The following is a 13,077-nucleotide window of genomic DNA, read 5'->3' as shown; positions in this document are numbered from 1 at the left end:
ATGGTGGGGATATAAAGTCCTACTCCTCGATCCAGCTTCTTACCTGTCTGTTACCTTCTCAGTGAGACCAACCTTGATTTACCTTGCCACTTCCTCTCTCTTGAACACATTCCCCCCAATCCTGTGCACGTCCCCATAGTACTAATCACCTTTTAACTTACATGATAAATTTATTATGTTTACTGTCTCTCTCTTCACACTAGAATTTAAGCTCTATGTGGGCAGGGATTTTTATTTATTTATTGATAGCTATAGCTTGAGAAAAAGCAAAGCAGCCCCTGACATTCAAGAGCTGGCCCAGCACTCACAGCTACGCACCGGCACTCTGTAGAACATGAACAATTTCGCAGAACAGCAACATCAAACAAGGCCACTGTGTGACCTCGATATATCGAGACAAAAACACTCTGTAATCACATTTGAACACAGACAGAATATAAATATTGTCCAAATCACAATAATGACCAACATCTACATTCTGGCTGATTTGGGTGACTATTGCCTCTTGACCAATGACATGTTGGCTTCCTGGATAAGATTTACTAACATGCTTACTCATAAAATTACCCCCATCTGCTAACAGCACCCAGCAAGGCCCTACTCCTTAAACCCTTCCACAAATCACCTAACTCAAGCCCAAATCTTACAAGACTTTTCTAACACTCGCTTCCTAAGAGGCCCTACTGTTCCTCATGGTGTACACTCTTTCTTGTTGCATTGAGTAATGAACCTAATGTGATCAACTACAAGTGTTTTACTGGCTTTGACAATCTGGAACTCCTAGAACAGAACTTGGCATGCAGAAAGCATTCAATAAATATTGGATGAATGAATGACTAGAGACTGGAAGCTAAAACATAGTTGTAAAGGACTGATCTGATATTGTAAATATTCCTTTATTGAAAAAAATATTAAGGTTTTTATAATGAATCTTGTTTTGATGCTAGTACTTATTGAGTTCAGTATTTTCTACACAGTGCTAGATGTTGTCATGCAACCATCATCTGTGACCTGAATAAATAACATCCCATATTCACATGTATTTTTCACATATATAAAATGTTTTTTGATTAATAAAATGCATTTAAATGTGACACAAACTGGACTTCCCTGGTGGCCCAGTGGTTAAGAATCCGTCTGCCAATGCAGGGGACACAGGTTCGAGCCCTGGTCCGGGAAGATCCCACGTGCTGTGGAGCAACTAAGCCCGTGCACCACAACTACTGAGCCTGCAAGCCACAACTACTGAAGCCCACACGCCTAGAGCCTGTGCTCCACAACAAGAGAAGCCACTGCAATGAGAAGCCCGCACACCGCAATAGAGTAGCCCCCGCTTGTGGCAACTAGAGAAAGCCCGCACATAGCAATGAAGACCCAATGCAGCCAAAAATAAAATAAATTTACAACAACAAAACAAAACAGGTTTAGTTGATAATACTGTTTCTTGTTATACCTGTTATAAGGGTATCTTTTCATGCAGAAGAAAGTCCACTACTAACCTAGGCTTTGGTAAACAAAGAGTTGATTTTTGCTTAAATAATCTGCATCCTGGTCCCATTTCTACATTCTCCATAGCTCACTCTCCAAGTACCAGGGTTGCAGAGAACACCCGAAGTAGACCTGCAGTGAAAAAGGCTGACTACCTGTATGTATTCCACAAATATCTGCAATAAAGGTCTCTACATTCAGCACAAGGCCAAAGTGAAAACTAAAGATATGTACAATACATCACTACCTCAGAGAGACCTTCCTTTTACGTGGTACACTTTTTCTAAGATGTCTGCCTAGTTCTTTCCCTCATCTCCTCTAGATCTCTGCCCAAATGTCACCTCATCAGAGAGAACTTTCCAGGTCAGTTTGTCTAAAACAGCAGCTCTCTTCCCCAGCCACATTCTATCCATTTATTATGCTTTTTGTTCTCCTTCAGAGCATATATGAGTACCCAAAATAATGTGTTTGTCTGATTGCTGTCTGTCTCTCCCCCTATCACTCACTGTACCCACAAGCTCCATGCGGTAAAGAGTTTTGATCACTGTTATATCCCCGGCACTTAGCCTGGCACACAGTAGGCACTCAAGAAGTATTTGTTAGATGAATGAATGTACCCGTTGAGCAACTGACAAAGGCAAGCATCAAGTCCTATGGGAACCTAAGCAGACTCCCAAACCCCCAACAGCCCAGGGTTTTATAGGGAATAAGTCCTTTCTTTCTTCACACAACTTGTGCTTAGTAAACATGGTTTAAAAAGCCAACTTCCCTTTATCACTTTGCTACAAAATTTGAAAATGTCCCTTTAAACTTGCATTCATCTTCCAAGGAAGTGAGGAATTACAAACATTTTGATCAACAGTAATCTGAATGTTCAAGAAAAGTAGATTCATCAGAGTTTATAAAACTCTCTGTTACCAATACTGTTAGCTTTGAATACAAGAAGGCTGATGGTACTTTCTACAGCTGGTAGATGATTAATTCATAAAGTGATCGGCTTAACTGGCATCATGGGGCTGATGACATGGCACTGATGTAAGAGACAGCATACCAAATGGCAAAGAGGCAAGTTCAAGAGAAAGAAAGCAGGGACTTCCCTGGTGGTCCAGTGGCTAAGACTCCATGCTCCCAATGCAGGGGGCCCGGGTTTGATCCCTGGTCAGGGAACTAGATCCCACATGCCGCAACTAAGAGTTCACATGCTGCAACTAAAGATCCTGCATGCCACAACTAAGACCCGGTGCAGCCAAACAAACAAACAAATAAATAGAGTCGCTTCCCATTGAGAAGAATACATTCTCTTAAAAATACTGCCAAGAAATTAGGAAAAAATCACATCCTATCATGAGGAATGGAACATGCCTTGAAATTGAGAAAATCAGTCTCTAATAGCTGTGATGATGTTACCAGCAGCTCAGCTTGGTAATAATCACTGAATTGCTCATAGATTAAGTACAAAATTTCTGAGTCGTTGAGCATTATAGCTCCTTTACATAGCTATACTTCCACTAGAAGCAATGCAAAATACAGTTCAGCTGCTAAAACAAACCTACAAATATGCCTGCCCATCCCCCACTTATGTATCAAGTTAACATATAGCATATTCTATATGTGAAAAATGTTCAGAAAACTACAGAGGGCTAAAAGTGTAGAATTGCTTAACTAATCCAAGGCATTATCCAGGAATCACAGCTTCTTTGTTAGCTTAAACATCAATGTTTTTCTAGAGAATCAACCTGAGAAAATGCAAAGGTATGAGATTTTATTTGATGAAATAATAAACTATAATATTTTAGGATTATTGGAAAACATTGTGTACACTAACAAAAATAAAAAATACTTTTTAAAGGATCTCAATTCCAACAGGACGTACCAAATAACTTTCAAAAAGAAAATAACAATAAGACCATTACTAAAGCACAGATATAAAATTTTGCTATTGTCAAAAACCAGGCCAAGCAGATCAACTGTTGAACTAAGAAAAAAAAAATCCTTTTACGTTGGGCATACCTCTCTAATTTCTACAATCCAATACATAAAAGGTAATTAATAGCAAATATAAACTACATTACAGAGATCGGTTCAAGATGGCGAACTGGAAGGACGTGTGCTCACTCCCTCTTGCAAGAGCACTGGAATCACAGCTGTGGCTCACCGTGGGACACTGGCAGCAGAAGTTCTGGGAAGCACTCCTTGGTGTGAGCCTTCCCAGAGTCCGCCATTAGCCCCACCAAAGAGCAAAGAGCCTGGTAGGATCCAGTGCTGGGTCGCCCCAGGCTAAACAACCAAACAGGGAGGGAACACAGCCCCACCCATCAGCAGACAAGCAGATTAAAGTTTTACTGAGCTCTGCCCACCAGAACAACACCCAGCTCTACCCACCACCAGTCCCTCCCATCAGGAAGCTTGCACAAGCCTCTTAGATAGCCTCATCCACCAGACGGCAGACAGCAGAAGCTAGAAGAACTACATTTCTGCAGCCTGTGGAATTAAAACCACATTCACAGAAAGACAGACAAAATGAAAAGGCAGAGGACTATGTACTAGATAAAGGAACAAGATAAAACCCCAGAAAAACAACTAAATGAAGTGGAGATAGGCAACCTTACAGAAAAAGAATTCAGAATACTGATAGTGAAGATAATCCAAGACCTCGGAAAAAGAATGGAGGCAAAGATTGAGAAGATGCAAGAAATCTTTAACAAAGACCTAGAAGAATTAAAGAACAAACACCTAGAAGAATTAAAGAACAAAGAAACAGGATGAACAATACAATAATTGAAAAGAAAAATACACTAGAAGGAATCAACAGCAGAATAACTGAGGCAGAAGAACGGATAAGTGACCTGGAAGACAGAATGGTGGAATTCAATGCCGCAGAACAGAATAAAGAGAAAAGAATGAAAAGACATGAAGACAGCCTAAGAGACCTCTGGGACAACATTAAACGCAACAACATTCGCATTATAGGTGTCCCAGAAGGAGAAGAGAGAGAGAAAGGACCCAAGAAGATATTTGAAGCGATTATAGTTGAAAACTTCCCTAACATGGGAAAGGAAATCGCCACCCAAGTCCAGGAAGTGCAGAGAGTCCCAGCAGGATAAACCCAAGGAGAAACACACCGAGACACACAGTAATGAAACTGACAAAAATTAAAGACAAAGAAAAATTATTGAAAGCAACAAGGGAAAAATGACAAATAACATACAAGGGAACTCCTATAAGGTTAACAGCTGATTTCTCAGCAGAAACTCTACAAGCCAGAAGGGAGTGGCACGATATATTTGAAGTGATGAAAGGGAAGAACCTACAGCCAAGCTTACTCTACCTGGCAAGGATCTCATTCAGATTTGATGGAGAAATCAAAAGCTTTACAGACAAGCAAAAGCTAGGAGAATTCAGCACCACCAAACCAGTTCTACAACAAATGCTAAAGGAACTTCTCTAAGTGGGAAACACAAGAGAAGAAAAGGACCTACAAAAACAAACCCATAACAATTAAGGAAATGGTAATAGGAACATACATATCGATAATTACCTTAAATGTGAATGGATTAAATGCTCCAACCAAAAGACACAGGCTTGCGGAATGGATACAAAAACAAGACCCATATATATGGTGTCTACAAGAGACCCAGTTCAGACCTAGGGACACATACAGACTGAAAGTGAAGGGATGGAAAAAGGTATTCCATGCAAATGGAAATCAAAAGAAAGCTGGAGTAGCAATACTCATATCAGAAAAAATACTTTATTTTTTATTAACTTTTTTAAAATTAAAATTCATTTATTTATTTACTATTTTTGGCTGTGTTGGGTCTTTGTTGCTGTGCACAGGCTTTCTTTAGTTACAGAGAGCAGGGGCTACTCTTTGTTGCTGTGTGCGGGCTTCTCATTGCAGTGGCTTCTCTTGTTGCAGAGCACGGGCTCTAGGCGAGTGGGCTCAGCAGTTGTGGCTCACGGGCTCTAGAGCACAGGCTCAGTAGTTGTAGCGCACGGACTTAGTTGCTCTGCGGCATGTGGGATCTTCCCGGACCAGGGCTTGAACCCGTGTCCCCTGCATTGGCAGGCGGATTCTAAACCTCTGTGCCACCAAGGAAGTCCCTAAAGTAGACTTTAAAATAAAGACTGTTACAAGAGGCAAGGAAGGACACTACATAATGATCAAGGGATCAATCCAAAAAGAAGATATAACAATTATAAATATATATGCACCCAACGCAGGAGCACCTCAATACAAAAGGCGACTGCTAAGCTATAAAAGAGGAAACTGACAGTAACACAATAATAGTGGGGGACTTTAACACCTCACTTACACCAATGGACAGATCATCCAGACAGAAAATTAATAAGGAAACACAACCTTTAAATGACACAAGAGACCTGATAGATTTAATTAATATTTATAGGACATTCCATCCAAAAACAGCAGATTACACTTTCTTCTCAAGTGCACACGGAACATTCTCCAGGACAGATCACATCTTGGTCACAAATCAAGTCTTGGTAAATTTAAGGAAACTGAAATCATATCAAGTATCTTTTCTGACCACAACACTATGAGATTAGAAATCAATTACAGTGAAAAAAACGTAAAAAACACAAACACATGGAGGCTAAACAATACGTTACTAAATAACCAAGAGAGCACTGGAGAAATCAAAGAGGGAATCAAAAAATACCTAGAGACAAATGACAATGAAAACACGACGATCCAAAACTTATGGGATGCAGCAAAAGCAGTTCCAAGAGGGAAGTTTATAGCAGTAAGATCCTACCTCAAGAAACAAGAAAAATCTCAAATGAACAATCTAACCCTACACCTAAAGGGACTAGAGAAAGAAGAACAAACAAAACCCAAAGTTAGTAGAAGTAAAGAAATCATAAAGATCACAGCAGAAATAAATGAAATAGAAACAAAGAAAACAATAGCAAAGAGCAATAAAACTGAAAGTGGGTTCTTTGAGAAGATAAACAAAATTGATAAACCTTTAGCCAGACTCATCAAGAAAAAGAGGGAGAGGACTCAAGTCAATAAAATTAGAAATGAAAAAGGAGAAGTTACAGCAGACACTGCAGAAATACAAAGCATCATGAGAGACTACTACAAGCAGCTCTATGCCAATAAAATGGACAACCTGGAAGAAATAGACAAATTCTTAGAACGGCATAACCTTCCAAGACTGAAGCAGTGAGAAACAGAAAATATGAGCAGACCAATCACAAGTAATGAAATTGAAACTGTGATTAAACATCTTCCAACAAACAAAAGTCCAGGACCAGATGGCTTCACAGGTGAATTCTATCAAATATTTAGAGAAGAGCTAACACCCATCCTTCTCAAACTCTTCCAAAAAATTGAAGAGGAGGGAACACTCCCAAACTCATTCTATGAGGCCACCATCACCCTGATACCAAAACCAGACAAAAATACTACAAAACAAGAAAATTACAGACCAATATCACTGATGAATACAGATGCAGAAATCCTCAACAAAATACTAGCAAACAGAATCCAACAACACATTAAAAGGATCATACATCATGAACAAGTGGGATTTATCCCAGGGATGCAAGGATTCTTCAGTACATGCAAACCAATCAGTGTGATACACCATATTAACAAACTGAAGAATAAAAACCATATGATCATCTCAACAGATGCAGAAAAAGCTTTTGAGAAAATTCAACACCCATTTATGATAAAAACTCTCCACAAAGTGGGCACAGAGGGAACCTACCTCAACATAATAAAGGCCATATATGACAAACACAGCAAACATCATTCTCAATGGTGAAAAACCGAAAGCATTTCCTCTAAGATCAGGAACAAGACAAGGATGTCCACTCTCGCCACTATTATTCAACATAGTTTTGGAAGTCCTAGCCACGGCAATCAGAGAAGAAAAAGAAAAAAAAGGAATACAAATTGGAAAAGAAGTAAAACTGTCACTGTTTGCAGATGACATGATACTATACATAGAGAATCCTAAAGATGCTACCAGAAAACTACTAGAGCTAATCAATGAATTTCATAAAGTTGCAGGATACAAAGTTGATGCACAGAAATCTCTTGCATTCCTATACACTAAAAATGAAAGATCACAAAGAGAAATTAAGGAACCAATCCCATTCACCATTGCAACAAAAAGAATAAAATACTGAGGAGGAAACCTACCTAAGGAGGTAAAAGACCTGTACTCAGAAAACTATAAGACACTGTTGAAAGAAATCAAAGACGACACAAACAGATGGAGAGACACATCATGTTCTTGGATTGGAAGGATCAACATTGTGAAAATGACTATACTACTTAAAGCAATCTACAGATCCAATGCAATCCCTATCAAATTACCAGTGGCATTTTCTACAGAACTGGAAGAAAAAATCTTAAAATTTGTATGGAGACACAAAAGACCCCAAACAGCCAAAGCAGTCTTGACGGAAAAAAACAGAGCTGGAGGAATCAGACTCCCTGACTTCAGACTCTACTACAAAGCTATAGTAATCAGGGCCTTCCCTGGTGGTGCAGTGGTTACGAATCTGCCTGTCAGTGCCGGGAACATGGGTTCGAGGCCTGGTCTGGGAAGATCCCACATGCCGCGGAGCAACTAAGCCCATCCACCCCAACTACTAAGCCTGCACTCTAGAGCCTGAGAGCCACAACTACTGAAGCCTGTGCGCCTAGAGCCTGTGCTCCACAATAAGAGAAGCCATCACAATGAGAAGCCTGTGCACCACAACAAAGAGTAGCCCCCGCTCACCACAACAGAGAAAGCCCGCACGCAGCAACGAAGGCCCAACACAGCCAAAAATAAAATAAAATAAAAAATAAAATAAATTAAATTAAATTTATATATATAAAAAAAGCTACAGTAATCAAGACAATATGGCACTGGCACAAAAACAGAAATAGAGATCAATGGAACAGGATAGAAAGCCCAGAGATAAACCCACGCACCTATGGTCAACTAATCTATGAAAAAGGAGGCAAGGATATACAATGGAGAAAAGACAGTCTCTTCAATAAGTGGTGCTGGGAAAACTGGACAGTTACATGTAAAAGAATGAAACTAGAACACTCCCTAACACCTTACACAAAAATAAACTCAAAATGGATTCAAGACCTAAATGTAAGACCGGACATTGTAAAACTATTAGAGGAAAACACAGGAAGAATACTCTTTGACGTAAATCACAGCAAGATCTTTTTTGATCCACCTCCTAGAGTAATGGAAATAATAATACAAATAAACAAATGGGACCTAATGAAACTTAAAACCTTTTGCACAGCAAAGGAAACTACAAACAAGACGAAAAGACAACCCTCAGAATGGGAGAAAATATTTCCAAACGAATCAACTGACAAAGGATTAATCTCCAAAATACATAAACAGCTCATGCAGCTCAATATTAAAAAAACAAACAACCCAACCAAACAATGGGCAGAAGACCTAAATAGACATTTCTCCAAAGAAGACATACAGATGGCCAAGAAGCACTTGAAAAGCTGCTCAACATCACTAATTATTAGAGAAATGCAAATCAAAACTATAATCAGGTACCACCTCATACCGGTTAGAATGGGCATCATCAGAAAACCTACAAACAACAAATGCTAGAGAGGGTGTGGAGAAAAGAGAACCCTCTTGTACTGTTGGTGGGAATGTAAATTGATACAGCCACTATGGAGAACAGTATGGAGGTTCCTTAAAAAACTAAAAATAGAATTACCATACAACCCAGCAATCCCAGTACTGGGCATATACCCAGAGAAAACCATAATTCAAAAAGACACATGCACCCCAATGTTCATTGCAGCTCTATTTACAATAATCAGGTCATGGAAGCAATGTAAATGCCCATCGACAGACAAATGGATAAAGAAGATGTGGTACGTATATACAATGGAGTATTACTTAGCCATAAAAAGGAACGAAATGAGTCATTTGTAGAGACGTGGATGGACCTAGAGGCTGTCATACAGAGTGAAGTAAGTCAGAAAGAGAAAAACAAATATCATATATTAATGCATATATGTGGAATCTAGAGAAATGGTACGGATGGACCAGTTTGCAAGGCAGAAATAGAGACACAGATGCAGAGAACTAACGTATGGACACCAAGGGGGGAAAGTCGTGGTGGGGGGTGGTGGTGGTGGTGGTGGGATGAATTGGGACAGTGGGATTGACATAAAAAATAAATTAAAATAAAATACAATAAAAAATAATTTTAAAAAAACCCTAACATTTCTGTGAAAACTATTATATGTATGTATTGCTGAATCACCTTGCTCTACACCAGAAACTAACACAACCTTGAAAATCAACTATACTTCAATAAAATAAATTTAAACAAAAAACAACAACAACAAAAAACAAACAAAAAAACTACATTACAAGAAATACCTAGGGAAACAAACCTGTTGTGAGAATCCACAGAAGAACTGGTACAAAAATTGTGGCAAAATGAAACAAAGGTTCTGGAAAAAAAAAATGAAGAAAAGGGTTAATGCTTTTCACTTGATCAACTTTCTAACGTAAAACAGGAAACTCTACTCCAGATAGTCTACAGGCAGTCCTAAGTCCTTCTAATGTCACAATGCAATAAACTTCTACTCCAGAGTTGTAAGGAAACAATTCAAAACAAATAATTACATACATATTAATACCAACTTTTGCCCTACCAAGGCAGAAGAGGACCTCACTTACTTTATGAGATCCTCTTGCTATTCTTGTAGGGAAGAAATGAGCTCATATAATATGAACACTTAATGGTACTGTACCTTAAATGCCAAGTGGGTTTGCAAAATCATCACAAAGTAGACTGACATAAAGCTGTAAGTCTATATTTAAAAGTCAGTTAATGCCAATAAGTAGTCAGGAGATTATAGTGTATATTGACACGAACAAGTATCAACTAATGCTTTACTGCCTTTGTTACTGCCTCATCAAACAATTAACTGTTATTATTGATCACCTACTATATGTAAAGATGACGCTGTGGGTGATACAAAAAACAAAACTTCTTACTTCTAAGGGATTTAACTGGGAGAACGCTAAAAACAAACATACTAAAAAAATACAAGCTAAGAATTCATAAGGCAGAAAAAGCTACTAGGTAAGAAGATAAATACTAAAATTAACATCTTCAGGCAAAACCACCAGAACTAATATTTTCAAATGAGTGCTGTCCTTCAATATAGGCTGTGACTGTATTTCAGCGCTGCTGTCACTTGTTCATGGTGTCTCTGGATTTCTCTTAGGGCAGCACCTTCAATAGCTCTATATTTTTTTAAATAAATAAATTTATTTATTTTTGGCTGCGTTGGGTCTTCATTGCTGCGCACGGGCTTTCTCTAGATACGGTGAGCGGGGGCTACTCTTTGTTGCGGTCCACGGCCTTCTCATTGCAGTGGCTTCTCTTGTTGTGGAGCACGGGCTCTAGGGTGCGCAGGCTTCAGTAGTTGTGGCACGTGGGCTCAGTAGTTGTGGCTTGTGGGCTCTGGAGCGCAGGCTCAGTAGTTGCGGCGCACGGACTTAGCTGCTCCACGACATGTGGGATCTTCCCGGACCAGGGCTTGAACCCATGTCCCCTGCATTGCTAGGCAGATATTCTTTTTGTTTTTTTTAACATCTTTATTGGGGTATAATTGCTTTACAATGGTGTGTTAGTTTCTGCTTTATAACAAAGTGAATCAGTTATACATATACGTATGTTCCGATATCTCTTCCCTCTTGTAGGCAGATATTCTTAACCACTGCACCAGCAGGGAAGTCCCCAATAGCCCCCCCTTTTTTTTTTTTTTTTTTTTGCGGTACACGAGCCTCTCACTGTTGTGGCCTCTCCTGATGCGGAGCACAGGCTCCAGACGCACAGGCTCAGCGGCCATGGCTCACGCCCAATAGCCCATTTTTGAGCCATGTCAAAAAACCAGTCTCTTTCCTTCTCTCACACATTCTCACTTGGCTAATTTACCAGGCTGGGAGACTTGAGGCCGTTTTAAAAATCCAATGGATCCTTAAAGCATGAACAACTGCCGCAGCTGAGGATATTTAGGTAAATATATACTGCAGGCTCTGGAGGACATTTCTACAGAAAACTGCTACATGTATTTTGAATAAGTCCTACAGCACCAGAGTATCGGAGCTCCCAAGGTTAGTACCTGGAAGGGCAACACTCATTCGTATGTAACAGTTCTGGCAGAATGCAAAATACTGTCTGTAGCCTTTCTAGAGTCATAATTTATGTACATAAAAGAAGTGTTCTGAGGTTGGAAGAGGCAGTGCTTGGTGTGGATTATGGGGGTGTTTTGTGGGAAGGGGAGGTCTGACCCTCCCATTAGAATAACAGTTCCATGAAAACAGGGACTTTGCCTGTCTTACTCTATTATGAATTCTCAAGCGCCTGAAACGATGCTTGGCACATGGTAACACATTCAAACATATTTGTTGATTGAATGAATAAAGAAGTTAGACTTTGAACTAGGTGTTACAGATGAATAGGATACGGTGATAGCAGGAACCAAGGTAAGGCCATATGTATTTTAAACATATAAGGTAGGGCAGGGTCAGACTGTGGAGTGCCTTAAAAGCCAGACTAACTCTTAAGACAATGGAGAGTGGAGTTTCTGGAGGACAAGTTGAAAAGTGGTATTTTCTAAACATTAACCTGGCTGAATTATGCAAGGAGGAGCGAATGGAGAAATAGAAAGCAGGAAGACCTGTCACTGCAGTACTCCAGGGGCGGGCAACAATTTGAAGATGCAATGGCAAGATAAGAGGAAGGCAGCCAAAGACGGTCAAAGGTATCAGAAATCATCTTGGGACAAAAGACAGCACTTAAAAAGGAATATTGCTAAGTCAGTAACTAAGATGATAATGGGCATAGAGATCCTAATGAAGACAGAGGGCATCTACATAAATAATCCCCTAAATTGGGAACCAGGATATGTAAATTACTGACCACTGGTAAATATTAGCTATTTTAATGCTTGTTTTGTTCTTCTTAACAGAGTATTCCTTCCATCTGGTGGCAGTTGCTTGAATTGCAGGCCAAAATCTTAAAGAGGGAAACCAAGCTTCTGGAATAGGATCAGATTGCTAGGCAGATCTGTATGGCAAATCTTCACAGGCTCTCCTACTAAGGGGAGGTAAGAGAGAATAACCATCCATCCCCACGTGGCGCTGTTAAGTTACTGAGTCCAAGGCCCCACAAACCTTAACTATATAAATAACATAACCACACTGAAATGGTGGAAAAGGAAAAAAAAAGTAACTTTGGAAACAGTGTTTTGACTACATTCTCTAAGACTAAAGACAAAAACAAGTGCTCACAAATATATTTCTCAAGTTAGATTTGTTTCTCACAGGAGTATGAGTAGCAATTCTGGAACTACTTTAAGTGTACTTGAGGACTTAGCAAATAAATAAACACTATGAGGATGAGAACCAGGTTTCTCCCCACTGAAGAAAGGAGTTACTAAATGGAAAAGGGAAAGGTTACAATGAACCTTGTGCTGCCGGATTTAATCAAAGGTATCTGTATAAACTGAGTTCAACTATTGAGTTTATACAGATACCTTTAATT

General features: G+C 39.5%; 1 protein-coding gene across 7 annotated transcripts in view; it reads right to left on the bottom strand.

Moving 5' to 3' along the window:
- ATP11C (ATPase phospholipid transporting 11C (ATP11C blood group)) overlaps nt 1-13,077 on the bottom strand; it is a 168,951-nt gene that overhangs the window by 26,196 nt on the left and 129,678 nt on the right. For all 7 annotated transcript variants that reach the window (XM_027092390.1, XM_027092394.1, XM_027092391.1 and 4 more), the window contains one exon: nt 9,911-9,970. In XM_027092390.1, coding sequence (XP_026948191.1) covers nt 9,911-9,970 — 60 coding nt within the window. The remainder of the gene's footprint in view (nt 1-9,910; nt 9,971-13,077) is intronic.

This window comes from Aethalodelphis obliquidens, unplaced genomic scaffold (assembly GCF_003676395.1).
Source record: "Aethalodelphis obliquidens isolate GAN/ISIS:26980383/991018 unplaced genomic scaffold, ASM367639v1 scaffold78, whole genome shotgun sequence".
In the NCBI taxonomy this organism is placed as follows: Eukaryota; Metazoa; Chordata; class Mammalia; order Artiodactyla; family Delphinidae; genus Aethalodelphis; species Aethalodelphis obliquidens.
This window is presented reverse-complemented; position numbering and strand designations above follow the sequence as displayed.